This window comes from Pseudophryne corroboree, chromosome 11 (assembly GCF_028390025.1).
Source record: "Pseudophryne corroboree isolate aPseCor3 chromosome 11, aPseCor3.hap2, whole genome shotgun sequence".
Classification (NCBI taxonomy): Eukaryota; Metazoa; Chordata; class Amphibia; order Anura; family Myobatrachidae; genus Pseudophryne; species Pseudophryne corroboree.
Window position 1 is genome coordinate 172,883,311 of NC_086454.1, and position 16,423 is coordinate 172,899,733.

General features: G+C 47.9%; 1 protein-coding gene across 3 annotated transcripts in view; it reads right to left on the bottom strand.

Annotated features, from left to right (window-relative positions):
• The window catches only part of MUS81 (MUS81 structure-specific endonuclease subunit), a 415,158-nt gene that overhangs the window by 119,897 nt on the left and 278,838 nt on the right, over nt 1-16,423 (bottom strand). For all 3 annotated transcript variants that reach the window (XM_063945085.1, XM_063945086.1, XM_063945084.1), the window contains one exon: nt 7,068-7,197. In XM_063945085.1, the coding sequence (XP_063801155.1) occupies nt 7,068-7,197 (130 nt within the window). The remainder of the gene's footprint in view (nt 1-7,067; nt 7,198-16,423) is intronic.

The following is a 16,423-nucleotide window of genomic DNA, read 5'->3' on the forward strand; positions in this document are numbered from 1 at the left end:
TTCTTGTGCCGCCCTGTCTGTTTACATGGGCGACTGCCGTGATGTTGTCCGACTGGATCAACACCGATTTTCCTTGAAGCAGAGGTTCTGCCTGGCTTAGAGCATTGTAGATTGCTCTTAGTTCCAGAATGTTTATGTGAAGAGACGTTTCCAGGCTCGTCCACACTCCCTGGAAGTTTCTTCCTTGTGTGACTGCTCCCCAGCCTCTCAGGCTGGCGTCCGTGGTCACCAGGATCCAATCCTGTATGCCGAATCTGCGGCCCTCCAATAGATGAGCACTCTGCAACCACCACAGAAGAGATACCCTTGTCCTTGGAGACAGGGTTATCCGCTGGTGCATCTGAAGATGCGACCCTGACCATTTGTCCAACAGATCCCTCTGGAAAATTCGTGCATGGAATCTGCCGAATGGAATTGCTTCGTAAGAAGCCACCATTTTTCCCAGGACTCTTGTGCATTGATGTACAGACACCTTTCCTGGTTTTAGGAGGTTCCTGACAAGCTCGGATAACTCCTTGGCTTTTTCCTCCGTGAGAAAAACCTTTTTCTGAACCGTGTCCAGAATCATCCCCAGGAACAGCAGACGAGTTGTCGGCATTAACTGGGATTTTGGAATATTCAGAATCCAGCCGTGCTGTTTTAGCACTTCTTGAGACAGTGCTAATCCCCTCTCTAGCTGTTCTCTGGACCTTGCCCTTATTAGGAGATCGTCCAAGTATGGGATAATTAATACGCCTTTTCTTCGAAGAAGAATCATCATCTCGGCCATTACCTTTGTAAAGACTCGAGGTGCCGTGGACAATCCGAACGGCAGCGTCTGAAACTGATAGTGACAGTTTTGTACAACGAACCTGAGGTACCCCTGGTGTGAGGGGTAAATTGGAACGTGGAGGTACGCATCCTTGATGTCCAAGGACACCATAAAGTCCCCTTCTTCCAGGTTCGCTATCACTGCTCTGAGTGACTCCATTTTGAACTTGAACTTCTTTATGTATAGGTTCAAGGACTTCAGATTTAGAATAGGTCTTACCGAGCCGTCCGGCTTCGGTACCACAAATAGAGTGGAATAATACCCCTTTCCCTGTTGTAGAAGAGGTACCTTGACTATCACCTGCTGAGAGTACAGCTTGTGAATGGCTTCCAAAACCGTCTCCCTTTCGGAGGGGGACGTTGGTAAAGCAGACTTCAGGAAACGGCGAGGCGGATCTGTCTCTAGTTCCAACCTGTACCCCTGAGATATTATCTGCAGGATCCAGGGATCTACCTGCGAGTGAGCCCACTGCGCGCTGAAATTCTTGAGACGACCGCCCACCGCCCCCGAGTCCGCTTGAGAAGCCCCAGCGTCATGCTGAGGCTTTTGTAGAAGCGGGGGAGGGCTTCTGTTCCTGGGAAGGAGCTGCCTGTTGGTGTCTCTTCCCCTTTCCTCTGCCTCATGGCAGATATGAATATCCCTTTGCTCTCTTGTTTTTAAAGGAACGAAAGGGCTGCGGTTGAAAAGTCGGTGTCTTTTTCTGTTGGGGAGTAGCTTGAGGTAAAAAAGTGGATTTCCCGGCTGTAGCCGTGGCCACCAAATCTGATAGACCGACTCCAAATAACTCCTCCCCTTTATACGGCAAAACTTCCATATGCCGTTTTGAGTCCGCATCGCCTGACCACTGTCGCGTCCATAAACTTCTTCTGGCTGAAATGGACATAGCACTTACCCGTGATGCCAGTGTGCAGATATCCCTCTGTGCATCACGCATATAAAGAAATGCATCCTTTATTTGCTCTAAAGACAGTAAAACATTGTCCCTATCCAGGGTATCAATATTTTCAATCAGGGACTCTGACCAAGCTACTCCAGCACTGCACATCCAGGCTGTCGCTATAGCTGGTCGTAGTATAACACCTGTATGTGTGTATATACTTTTTTGGATATTTTCCATCCTCCTATCTGCTGGATCTTTAAGTGCGGCCGTCTCAGGAGAGGGTAACGCCACTTGTTTAGATAAGCGTGTGAGCGCCTTGTCCACCCTAGGAGGTGTTTCCCAGCGCGCCCTAACCTCTGACGGGAAAGGGTATAAAGCTAATAACTTCTTTGAAATTAGCATCTTTTTATCGGGGGCAACCCACGCTTCATCACATACATCATTTAGTTCTTCTGATTCGGGAAAAACTATAGGTAGTTTTTTCACACCCCACATAATACCCTGTTTAGTGGTACCTGTAGTATCAGCTAAATGTAACGCCTCCTTCATTGCCAAAATCATATAACGTGTGGCCCTACTGGAAAATACGGTTGATTCGTCACCGTCGCCACTGGAATCAGTGCCTGTGTCTGGGTCTGTGTCGACCGACTGAGGCAAAGGGCGTTTTACCGCCCCTGACGGTGTTTGAGGCGCCTGGACAGGCACTAACTGATTGTCCGGCCGTCTCATGTCGTCAAACGACTGTTTTAGCGTGTTGACACTATCCCGTAATTCCATAAATAAAGGCATCCATTCTGGTGTCGACCCCCTAGGAGGTGACATCCCCATATTTGGCAATTGCTCCGCCTCCACACCAATATCGTCCTCATACATGTCGACACACACGTACCGACACACAGCAGACACACAGGGAATGCTCTTAACGAAGACAGGACCCCACTAGCCCTTTGGGGAGACAGAGGGAGAGTTTGCCAGCACACACCAAAAGCGCTATATATGACAGGGATAGCCTTATAATAAGTGCTCCCTGTATAGCTGCTTTTATAATATAATTTTTGCCACTATTTTGCCCCCCCTCTCTTGTTTTACCCTGTTTCTGTAGTGCAGTGCAGGGGAGAGACCTGGGAGCCGTCCTGACCAGCGGAGCTGTGTAAGGAAAATGGCGCTGTGTGCTGAGGAGATAGGCCCCGCCCCTTTTCCGGCGGGCTCGTCTCCCGCTCTTTAGTGTATTCTGGCAGGGGTTAAATATCTCCATATAGCCCCCGGAGGCTATATGTGAGGTATTTTTTAGCCAAATAGGTTTTCATTTTGCCTCCCAGGGCGCTCCCCTCCCAGCGCCCTGCACCCTCAGTGACTGCCGTGTGAAGTGTGCTGAGAGGAAAATGGCGCACAGCTGCAGTGCTGTGCGCTACCTTTAGAAGACTGAGGAGTCTTCTGCCGCCGATTCTGGACCTCTTCATGTTTCAGCATCTGCAAGGGGGCCGGCGGCGAGGCTCCGGTGACCATCCAGGCTGTACCTGTGATCGTCCCTCTGGAGCTGATGTCCAGTAGCCAAGAAGCCAATCCATCCTGCACGCAGGTGAGTTCACTTCTTCTCCCCTAAGTCCCTCGTTGCAGTGATCCTGTTGCCAGCAGGACTCACTGTAAAATAAAAAACCTAGCTAAACTTTCTCTAAGCAGCTCTTTAGGAGAGCCACCTAGATTGCACCCTTCTCGGCCGGGCACAAAAATCTAACTGAGGCTTGGAGGAGGGTCATAGGGGGAGGAGCCAGTGCACACCACCTGATCGGAAAGCTTTACTTTTTGTGCCCTGTCTCCTGCGGAGCCGCTATTCCCCATGGTCCTTTCAGGAACCCCAGCATCCACTAGGACGATAGAGAAAAAGTGATAAGTGGAAGGTGATAACGCACCAGCCTGTCAGCTCCTGTCTTTTTTTAAACCCGTGATGATTGGCTGGTGCGTTATCACTTTCCACTTATAACTTCTTTATCCCTTCTCCAGGCTTATACATCTGCCCCATACTGAGAAATGTGTGAATTGCTGCTGTTATTAGTTCTGGTAAACACTATGTTAATTCAGGAGGATAATGAAGTCCTTTTAAATAATACAGTTCTCACTGATTTGAGTAATTGAACACTATTCGTCATCAAACAGCTGGCTTTACTAAATGAGTATCCATTTTTTTGCATTTTTTAAAAACAAGTAATATTTTATTTGACGTCTTAAGGCATCAAAATGAGGGGCAAAATAACTGTATTCTTTAAAAGTGCTAGCCATGGTAATCTTTATTTATTTATTAAATAGGTAAAAGTAAAGCAATTTTTAATCTTGACTTGCTAGTTGCAAAGAAGATTGCAGCTGTGCTGCACTAGAGTTGGGCTGGGCACAGGGGGCCTGAGTACTGTGACTGGGGTCGGCACAGGTGGCCGGCATGGCGGGACAGGGGGCCGGCATGCCGTGGCTGGAGGCGGCACAGGGGGCCGGCATGCCGTGGCTGGATGCGGCACAGGGGGCCGGCATGCTGTGGCTGGAGGTGGGCACAAGGGAATATAAAGTACAGTATGTTGACTGACTTGGACCCCTTTATACCTTTGTGGTGGAAATCCTGCTCCCAGAACTCCAGGCCATTGCCAGTGGTGAAGCAGTGGTGGTAAAGGCTAATGCAGTATAGGATATAGACAAGGTTATCAAATAAGGAAGAGAAAATGGGCAGACTAGAAGGATTAAGTGGTTCTTCGCCACATTCTAGTTCCTACAGCATATGAAAGGGCTAGGATTTTATATTGCTTATTTTATATTATTCAGTTATATTCTGGTAGCGCTACTGAGACTTTTTACTATCTTAGGGAAAAATTTGGACTATCCAGTCATTATATATTTAGATACTTTCAGCTTCTTCATGCCTTTCACAAATCCCAACAGTTTCCTAGCAACCTGCTGTTTCTATAAATCTGGTTCTTTACATGACCCTCCTGCCAAAGGCTTGACCTCTCTGTAACCCAGCAATCCACTATGACACAGTCACAGAAGGCTTAGGTTGCTGAGGACACTGAGGACTAGGAAAAGGTATTAGAAAAGCATGAAATTAGAACCCCTGTACTTAGCATAGAGATGGCTGCAGGTGTTTATACTTTGGTCATATTTCTCAATGTAAAGGATACAGAATAAATTGAATCCAGAATTTGGTGGTTCCTGTTTGGAGGTGTGGATTTGCCCATGCTGCTTCTCTAATGGATCTGAGACTATCCTATTGTTTGGGGATAATGGCACCAGGTTCGCTGATTTTTACATAATATGAGAAATTCAGTGGTGTTATACCGTATATTATTCCTTTGTGACAAAACTGAATTCAGGATTCTAAATTCATCAGCCAGCATTTGTAAACCAGAGAAAGGGGGGCAGAGTCCAGCATACTGGTGGCATTCATCAGAGACTGCCACAAATAGGTTTGGGCTCTACTGTGCCTGCATGCAGTTTCCCCCTGGACTGGTTTCTATTGTGAGGCGGATAGCAAAAAACACAAGGAGATGTTAGCAAGCCAAGGTCATGAACACAAGAAGTCACAGATAAGCCACAGGGTGAATGCAAAGGAGAGTCAAAATCAATGCAAGGTGTAAGCACTAGGAAGTCTCAAAAGCCAAAGAGATATAGCAGAGGAGAATCATGGGTAAGTCAAGGTCTAAGCACTGGGAAGTCTCAACAACCACAGAGTTATAGCAGAGAAGAGTCATGGGTATGTCAACGTCTAAGCCAGAGATTTTCAACCTTTTACAACTCGCGGGACACTGAACAAGATTTAAATATTGCCAAGGCACACTCAAATATAATGGTGATGCATGGTGCAGCTGCGTGTCCTGGGATGTCATGTCACAGCTTCTCCATAGGTAATGCCTGAGCCACATCTGAGAAAGCCAGAAGAGCCCAACACTGCCCGGGCCCAAAATTAGAACTGGCTCTGCAACCACTAAACCCACCGGTATTGATCGTTCCAGGGCCTAAGAAACGGCCAAACACTGATGGGCCTGGCTCTGCTGCTATGGCGGCACACCTGGAGACTGCTCAGGGCACACTAGTGTGCCACGGCACAGTGGTTGAAAAACACTGGTCTAAGCACTGGAAAGTCACAACAGCCACAGAGTTATAGCAGAGGAGAGTCATGGGTATGCCAAGGTCTAAGCACTGGAAAGTCTAAAAAACCACAGAGTTATAACAGAGGAGAGTCATGGGTATGACAAGGTCTAAGCACTGGAAAGTCTCAACAGCCAAAGAGAGATAGCAGAGGAGGTCATGGGTATGCCAAGATCCAAGCACTGGGAAGTCTCAACAGCCACAGAGTTACAGCAGAGGAGAGCCATGGGTAAGCCAAGTTCTAGAAATGGGGAGAACGTTGGATAAGACACAAGGATTAAGCAGAGAGAGAACGTATATTGGAAAATGTAAACAAGGCCAACAGTAATGTAGCTGGAGCAAAGTAGTCAGAATAATACTCTGGCAACTTGCTGCATCCAAAGTGGGGTTTAAATAGAACTGCATGAATAAAGTTACCATGGTGCAGCGCACCTGCCACAATGGGAAATGGGCAAGGCACTAGTAATACAGTCAGCACGTAGCACGAGGAAGCAACATGGAGATCAACCACGGATGGATCCAGTAAGCACATGTCAAATGGCACACACATCATTTTGTGACAATTTTCTCTTATTACATTTCCATTCCTTTAACACTACACAAGACTTCTTAAGTAAGAACTGTTGCTGGGGCATTATATTTATGTACTGTAACAAGGGAAATACGTAACTGCTTGCCTACTGAAATAATCGTAAACCTATCAATTGCAAACATGGACCAGACTCTGCCTGTCCAGCATTACTTTCCTCCTGCACGGAGCAGCTCACACTGCATTACTGGTACACATGGTGCACCAACATGCTGGGAGGAAACTTCTCACCTGGAGATTTCTGCAGTGTATTAACCCTGGTGATCAGATGAATGTAACAAACAGCACCTAATGAGGAATCTGGCTTTATCATAATTATCATAACGGATACTCATTCCTGGGGGTTAAATATGCACCAACAGAGGCAGAACCTGAAAAGAAGCTGCGTTGCAGTTCTGGAATTAGCATACTGCTTATTATGGAAGCTACTATTGTGAGCAGGGTTAGACATGATCATCGCAGCTTTATGTTGGCAAAAGGTAATGACACAGGTGTTGATCAATCTGAAATACCAAGGAACCATTTTCACATATATAAATGAATGCCTCTAATATTCGGTTTTAAAGAAAGTTTCTCATATTTTGGGAATAAGAAGCTTAAAACTATGTCAATTACACTTAATGCATGCTAAGAAGTTGTGGTCAGCCTGGGATACACACCATGCTCAGCGTAATACTTTTCCAGCCTCTGGTCCAACATCTTACAGATTCCGTCCCCAAAGTTTTGCAGAATTTTAGCTTCCTTTCCACTACGTAGGGGCAGAGGGTACTTCTTCAGCGAACTGATGGCCTGAAGAGAAAGGACATCACCTGTAATATCAAGCTACAAGGAAGCCACATGCCTCATCTCCCATGATATAGGGTAAGGGACAGGAGAGAGCGACTTTTTCACAACAGTTATAAACTCCCAATATATTGCTTGTAAGGTATCCATATAAGGTATCCTTTACCGCACATTATAAAGATATATTAACCATGGAGAGTCTTAACAAAATAAAGGCACAAACCACACACTCATTTCACTAATACACTTAGAAGATCCTTGGGGGAATATTTACTAAAGGGCGATTTCTAATGATTTTACATTGATAAAAATCAATCTAAATGATGTGTTCCAGGGGCTAAAACACATTTACTGATAGACAATTTTTTTATTACTTTTTAAATGTTCGTAAATGTGTGTTTTAGCCCCTGAAACACAATATCGATTTAGATGAAATCGACCTTTAGTAAATATACCCCTTCTAGTCTATAGAGGGATAAACCTTACACATGTGGTATACACAGTAAAGTACTTACTGAAACACTGGTGAGGATGTGGGTGGCCATATTAGAGAAGATAATGCCAATTAGTGTTCAGGCCCAGTAGCTGGAACACATGTGGCATCACTGCTGCCTGTTACAGCATTTACCAACGTGCTCTATCAACTCCATCCATAAAGGGAATCATTTGTTTTGGGGCCAGACATATAATTTGGGCTTAAGTGCCTGATGCTGCATCATGCTATGTCAAAGCAAAATCTGATTGCTAGGGTCAACAATTGAACTATAGTAAGCATATATGAATACTAGTGCAAGATGCATTGATGTGATATAGCCCATAGCAACCATTGAGCAATTAGCTTTTTGGAAAGCTATTCCGAGTAAAATCAATTGATTGCAGAACATCATAGCTGTTTGCACCATGTTATTATACAAGCCATGTAGCGTTACCATACCCACAATGTATATTCAGGACACATATGAAATAAATATACTGCAAGGCTGCACTCTTGTAAGGTCTCATGCATGCATCATTTCTCCACGGGGAACTAATGCATATTAACTAATTTTAAACAATCCATGAATCAAGTTTAAATGAGCGGATGTACAGGACCAATGAAGTGACCCTCCTGATGTGCATACATTAGCAATGGTTGTCACATAATCAAGAGCACTGTATATTTAAATCTGTACTCACAAAAATACACAATGTACACAGTTGAATTGCAATAATCATTCCCCTACAATAAAAACTGCAGGTATGCACTAAATGCAGGGCCAGATTAACATAGGGGTGCTTGAGTGGGGTTGGGAGGCACAGCAGCTGCCTGTCAATGGCTTCACAGTTAAGGGGGGTACACACGGGGAGATGTGTGCTCAGCGATCTATCACAGACCACACATTCAGTGTCGGACTGGGTCATGTAGGGCCCACCGGGGGAAAGCAGTGGTAGGAGCCCATGTTTAGGGGTATGGCCAGTCCGTAGGGGGGGGTGGCCTGCCACCTCATTGGTTTGACTAACCATTAGAGAGTGCAACATCTTGGCCCCTTCATAAGTATATACAGTAAATTCAGCTGCATGTAAGTCGTTTCCTTTTCCTCTATGCGCTGCATGCATGTAAGCCGTTTCCTTTTCCTCTGTGCGCTGCCTGCATGTAAGTTGTTTCCTTTTCCTCTATGCGCTGCATGCATGTAAATCGTTTCCTTTTCCTCTATGCGCTGCCTGCATGTAAGCCATTTTCTTGGCGGGGGCTCATACATATATACAGTGCCCAACTGTATATATGTGTACTTTTGCCAAAAGAGGTCCATATGCTGCCCAGGGCGCCCCCCCCTGCGCCCTGCACCCTCTACAGTGACCGGAGTATGTGAGGTGTGTGGGAGCAATGGCGCACAGCTGCAGTGCTGTGCATTACCTCAGTGAAGAACGGAGTCTTCAGCCGCCGATTTCGAAGTCTTCTTGCTTCTCATACTCACCCGGCTTCTGTCTTCCGGCTCTGCGAGGGGGACGGCGGCGCGGCTCCGGGAACGGACGGCGAGGGTGAGATCCTGCTTACGATCCCTCTGGAGCTAATGGTGTCCAGTAGCCTAGGTCCTGGAGTAGGGCTGCTTCTCTCCCCTCAGTCCCACAATGCAGGGAGTCTGTTGCCAGCAGAGCTCCCTAAAAATAAAAAACCTAACAAAATACTTTCTCACAGCAAGCTCAGGAGAGCTCACTGAACAGCACCCAGCTCGTCCGGGCACAGTCTCAAGCTAAGGTCTGGAGGAGGGACATAGAGGGAGGAGCCAGAGCACACCAGAATCTAAATTCTTTCTTAAAGTGCCCATGTCTCCTGCGGAGCCCGTCTATTCCCCATGGTCCCTGTGCTGCTTACCGCTGCTTCTTTCGGCGGGACACGGAGGAGAGCGTGGCTATGTTGGGCGGCGGCGTGTAGGACTTGAAACCAGCCGCCGGTTCGAGAGCCAATCAGAGCTCGCGGACCGGCAGCCGCGGCTCCTGATTGGCTGCCGGTCCGCGAGCTCTGATTGGCCCACGAGCCGGCAGCTGGTTTCTAGTCCTATACGCCGCCGCCGGCACCCGACAATTGCCACGCTCTCCTCCTGAGTCCCTGTCCTGACAGCTGAGACACGCTGCCGCCGGACTGAGCGGCGGCGTGTCTCACAGAGAAGCGGGTGGGCCGGAGCAAACAGCTTCACGGGCCTTATACGGCCCGCGGGCCGGAGGTTCCCCGCCCCTGGCCTATAGGGTTCCATGAGGTCCAAGTTTAAGAAACTCTGTATTAAAGACCAATAAATGGTAGATTTGATGCAGAGGTGGTTTTAAAGTTGGAAATGCCAGGTGCTTGACCAAGCTGCTAAACATTCTAGGTCAGGCATGTCCAAACTGCAGCCCTCCAGCTGTTGTGAAACTACCTAACCTAGCATGCCTGACACAGTTTTGCTGTCCAAGAATGCTAAAGCTGTGTCAGGGCATGCTGGGATGTGTAGTTTCTCAACAGCTGGAGGGCCGCAGATTGGATATGCCTGTTCTAGGTGGAGAAATCTCTACAATCAAAGAATAATACACCCTCCCCCACATACACACACACACACACACACACACACACACACATTCACAACGTCCAATATCACTACAATAGCCGACATAGGGATTATATGAGTACACATCACACGTTTAGGACGTTGGAAGGCTTTTGGGTTTCTATTAATAAAAGTGGTGGAAATGGGAGCATTAAAGCTTTTTTTCCCATCTTTGCCCTACACATGTAAGGGGTTACTGTCATATCATGTGGTGATGCTTGTATAGCCATGATACCTGTGTGCTGAGAAATTCAACTAAGAAATAACTAAATTATTCCTAAAATATATATATTTTTTTTTCAAGTTGTAAATTTGTAAACTAAATAAAGCCATTATTCCATTTTACGAAACAGTAGAAATATCATTTCTCTGACGTCCTAGTGGATGCTGGGAACTCCGTAAGGACCATGGGGAATAGACGGGCTCCGCAGGAGACTGGGCACTCTAAAAGAAAGATTAGGTACTATCTGGTGTGCACTGGCTCCTCCCTCTATGCCCCTCCTCCAGACCTCAGTTAGAATCTGTGCCCGGCCAGAGCTGGATGCACCTAGTGGGCTCTCCTGAGCTTGCTAGAAACGAAAGTATGTTAGGTTTTTTAATTTCAGTGAGATCTGCTGGCAACTGACTCACTGCTACGTGGGACTGAGGGGAGAGAAGCAAACCTACCTGCTTACAGCTAGCTTGTGCTCCTTAGACTACTAGACACCATTAGCTCCAGAGGGTTCGAACACAGGGCCTGACCTCGATCGTCCGTTCCCGGAGCCGCGCCGCCGTCCCCCTTGCAGAGCCAGAAGACAGAAGAGAACGACGAAAACGGCGTCTGAAGACTCCTGTCTTCATTAAGGTAGCGCACAGCACTGCAGCTGTGCGCCATTGCTCCCACAGCACACCACACACTCCGGTCACTGTAGGGTGCAGGGCGCTGGGGGGGGGGGCGCCCTGGGCAGCAATTATAATACCTTTTGGCACAAATTATACACATAAGTATGTGTCTGGCACTGTATATGTGTGCAAACCCCCGCCATTAAATCACACAATACGCGGGACAGAAGCCCGCCGCTGCGGGGGCGGGGCCTTCTTCCTCAGCACACCAGCGCCATTTTCCCTTCACAGCTCCGCTGGAAGCAGCTCCCCAGGCTCTCCCCTGCAGTATCTGGATACAAGAAGGGTAAAAAAGAGAGGGGGGGCACATAAATTTAGGCGCAAATAAGATAAGTAAGCAGCTATTGGGAAAAATCACTTATTATAGTGTACATCCCTGTGTTATATAGCGCTGTGGTGTGTGCTGGCATACTCTCTCTCTGTCTCCCCAAAGGACTTTGTGGGGTCCTGTCCTCAGTCAGAGCATTCCCTGTGTGTGTGCGGTGTGTCGGTACGGCTGTGTCGACATGTTTGATAAGGAGGGTTATGTGGAGGCGGAACAGGGGCAGATTAGTGTGGTGTCGCCCCCGACGGGGCCGACACCTGATTGGATGGATATGTGGAAGGTCTTAACCGACAGTGTCAACTCCTTACATAAAAGGTTCGATGACGCAGCAGCCTTGGGACAGCCGGGGTCTCAGCCTGCGCCTGCCCAGGCGACTCAGAGGCCGTCAGGGGCTCATAAACGCCCTCTGGCTCAGATGGTAGACACAGATGTCGACACGGAGTCTGACTCCAGTGTAGATGAGGATGAGACAAATGTACAGTATACAAAGGCCATCCGATGCATGATTACTGCAATGAAAGATGTATTGCACATTTCTGACGTTAACCCGGTTACCACCAAGAGGGGTATTATGTTTGGGGAGAAAAAGCAGCCAGTGACTTTTCCCCCATCTGATGAATTAAATGATTTGTGTGAAGAAGCGTGGAGTTCCCCTGATAAGAAACTAGTGATTTCTAAGAGGTTACTGATGGCGTACCCTTTCCCGCCAACGGATAGGTTACGTTGGGAAACATCCCCTAGGGTGGACAAGGCGCTCACACGCTTATCTAAAAGGGTGGCACTGCCGTCTCAGGATACGGCCGCCCTAAAGGAGCCTGCGGATAGAAAGCAGGAAGCTATCCTGAAGTCTGTGTATACACACTCTGGTACTCTACTGAGACCTGCTATTGCTTCAGCCTGGATGTGTAGTGCTGCAGCAGCATGGACTGATACCCTGTCAGACAACATTGATTCCCTCGACAGGGATACTATTTTGCTAACCATGGAACATATAAAAGACGTCGTCTTATATATGCGGGATGCCCAGAGGGACATTTGCCTGCTGGCATCTAGAATTAATGCAATGTCCATTTCTGCCAGGAGAGTATTATGGACTCGGCAGTGGACAGGTGATGCTGATTCTAAAAAAACACATGGAGGTTTTGCCTTATAAATGTGAGGAATTGTTCGGGGACGGTCTCTCGGACCTCGTATCCACAGCAACAGCTGGGAAGTCGACTTTTTTACCTCAGGTTCCCTCACAGCCTAAGAAAGCACCGTATTATCAAATGCAGTCCTTTCGGCCTCAGAAAGGCAAGCGGGTCAGAGGCGCATCCTTTCTGGCCAGAGACAGGGGTAGAGGAAAGAAGCTGCACCAGGCAGCCAGTTCCCAGGAACAAAAATCCTCCCCTGCTTCCACTAAGTCCACCGCATGACGTTGGGGCTCCACTGGCGGAGCCAGGTGCGGTGGGGGCGCGTCTCCGAAACTTCAGCAACCAGTTGGTTCGCTCACAAGTGGATCTCTGGGCTGTACAAATTGTATCTCAGGGATACAAGCTGGAGTTCGAGGCGACTCCCCCTCGCCGTTACCTCAAATCAGCCTTGCCAGCTCCTCCCAGGGAAAGGGAGGTAGTACTGGCGGCAATTCACAAGCTGTACCTCCAGCAGGTGATAATCAAGGTCCCCCTCCTTCAACAGGGAAGGGGTTACTATTCCACAATGTTTGTGGTACCGAAACCGGACGGTTCGGTGAGACCCATTCTAAATTTAAAATCCTTGAACACTTATATAAAAGTTCAAGTTCAAAATGGAATCGCTCAGGGCGGTTATTGCAAGCCTGGAAGAGGGGGATTTTATGGTGTCGCTGGACATCAAGGATGCTTACTTGCACGTCCCCATTTACCCACCTCACCAGGAGTACCTCAGGTTTGTGGTACAGAACTGTCATTACCAATTCCAGACGTTGCCGTTTGGTCTCTCCACGGCTCCGAGAATATTTACCAAGGTAATGGCCGAAATTATGATACTCCTTCGAAGAAAGGGAGTTATAATTATCCCGTACTTGGACGATCTCCTCATAAAGGCGAGGTCCAAAGAGCAGTTGTTGGTCAGCGTAGCACTCTCTCAGGAAGTGTTGCAACGGCACGGCTGGATTCTGAATATCCCAAAGTCGCAGCTGATTCCTACGACGCGTCTGCTTTTCCTGGGAATGATTCTGGACACAGAACAGAAGAAGGTGTTTCTCCCGGAGGAGAAGGCCCAGGAATTGTCATCTCTGGTCAGGGACCTCCTGAAACCAAAACAGGTGTCGGTGCATCACTGCACGCGAGTCCTGGGAAAGATGGTGGCTTCTTACGAAGCAATTCCCTTCGGCAGGTTCCATGCACGGATCTTTCAGTGGGATCTGTTGGACAAATGGTCCGGATCGTATCTTCAGATGCATCGGTTGATCACCCTGTCCAAGGGCCAGGGTGTCTCTGCTGTGGTGGCTGCAGAGTGCTCATCTTCTCGAGGGACGCAGGTTCGGCATACAGGACTGGGTCCTGGTGACCACGGATGCAAGCCTCCAAGGATGGGGGGCAGTCACTCAGGGAAGAAACTTCCAAGGACAGTGGTCAAGTCTGGAGACTTCTCTACACATAAATATATTGGAACTAAGGGCCATCTACAACGCCCTGAGTCAAGCAGAGCCCCTGCTTCAAAACCAATCAGTACTGATTCAGTCAGACAACATCACGGCGGTCGCCCATGTAAACCGCCAGGGCGGCACAAGAAGCAGGATGGCAATGGTAGAAGCCACAAGGATTCTTCGATGGGCGGAGAATCACGTGCTAGCACTGTCAGCAGTGTTCATTCCGGGAGTGGACAACTGGGAAGCAGACTTCCTCAGCAGGCACGACCTCCACCCGGGAGAGTGGGGACTTCATCAAGAAGTCTTCACACAGATTGTAAATCGTTGGGAACTGCCACAGGTGGACATGATGGCGTCCCGCCTCAACGAAAAGCTAAAAAAATATTGCGCCAGGTCACAGGACCCTCAGGCGATAGCTGTGGACACATTAGTGACACCGTGGGTGTACCAGTCGGTTTATGTGTTCCCTCCTCTTCTTCTCATACCCAAGGTACTGAGGATAGTAAGAAAGAGAGGAGTAAGAACTATACTCATCGTTACGGATTGGCCAAGAAGAACTTGGTACCCAGAACTACAAGAAATTATCTCAGAGGACCCATGGCCTCTGCCTCTCAGACAGGACCTGTTACAGCAGGGCCCCTGTCTGTTCCAAGACTTACCGCGGCTGCGTTTGACGGCATGGCGGTTGAACGCCGGATCCTAACGGAAAAGGGCATTCCGGAAGAAGTGATTCCTACGCTGATAAAAGCTAGGAAGGATGTGACAGCAAAGCATTATCACCGCATATGGCGGAAATATGTTGCTTGGTGTGAGACCAGGAAGGCCCCAACACAGGAATTCCAGCTGGGTCGATTTCTGCACTTCCTACAGTCAGGGGTGACTATGGGCCTAAAATTGGGGTCCATAAAGGTCCAGATTTCGGCCCTATCTATTTTCTTTCAAAAAGAACTGGCTTCACTGCCTGAAGTTCAGACGTTTGTTAAGGGAGTGCTGCATATTCAGCCCCCTTTTGTGCCTCCAGTGGCACCTTGGGATCTTAACGTTGTGTTGGATTTCCTGAAATCACACTGGTTTGAGCCACTTAAGACCGTGGAGCTAAAGTATCTCACATGGAAGGTGGTCATGCTGTTGGCCTTAGCTTCAGCTAGGCGTGTGTCAGAATTGGCGGCTTTGTCATGTAAAAGCCCATATCTGATCTTTCATATGGACAGGGCAGAGTTGAGGACTCGTCCCCAATTTCTCCCTAAGGTGGTATTAGCGTTTCATTTGAACCAGCCTATTGTGGTGCCTGCGGCTACTCGGGACTTGGAGGACTCCAGGTTACTTGATGTAGTCAGGGCTTTGAAAATCTATGTAGCCAGGACGGCTGGAGTCAGGAAAACTGACTCGCTGTTTATCCTGCATGCACCCAACAAACTGGGTGCTCCGGCTTCAAAGCAAACTATTGCGCGCTGGATCTGTAACACGATTCAGCAAGCTCATTCTGCGGCAGGGTTACAGCATCCTAAATCAGTAAATACCCCATTCCACAAGGAAGGTGGGCTCTTCTTGGGCGGCTGCCCGAGGGGTCTCGGCTTTACAGCTTTGCCGAGCTGCTACTTGGTCGGGTTCAAACACATTTGCTAAGTTCTACAAGTTTGATACCCTGGCTGAGGAGGACCTTGCCTTTGCTCATTCGGTGCTGCAGAGTCATCCGCACTCTCCCGCCCGTTTGGGAGCTTTGGTATAATCCCCATGGTCCTTACGGAGTTCCCAGCATCCACTAGGACGTGAGAGAAAATAAGAATTTACTCACCGGTAATTCTATTTCTCGTAGTCCGTAGTGGATGCTGGGCGCCCGTCCCAAGTGCGGACTCTCTGCAATACATGTATATAGTTATTGCTTAACTAAAGGGTTATTGTTATGAGCCATCTGTTACTGAGGCTCAGTTGTTGTTCATACTGTTAACTGGGTATGGTTATCACAAGTTGTACAGTGTGATTGGTGTGGCTGGTATGAGTCTTACCCTGGATTCCAAATCCTTTCCTTGTTGTGTCAGCTGTTCCGGGCACAGTTTCCTTAACTGAGGTCTGGAGGAGGGGCATAGAGGGAGGAGCCAGTGCACACCAGATAGTACCTAATCTTTCTTTTAGAGTGCCCAGTCTCCTGCGGAGCCCGTCTATTCCCCATGGTCCTTACGGAGTTCCCAGCATCCACTACGGACTACGAGAAATAGAATTACCGGTGAGTAAATTCTTATTATTATAACTACCAATTCTTTTTTTTTTGTCTTTTTTTCTTTTATAAATCATTGTAACAAAGTATAAACAGAGCTTTCAGTACTATGGGTTTTATTTAAAAATAAGATTTTACTT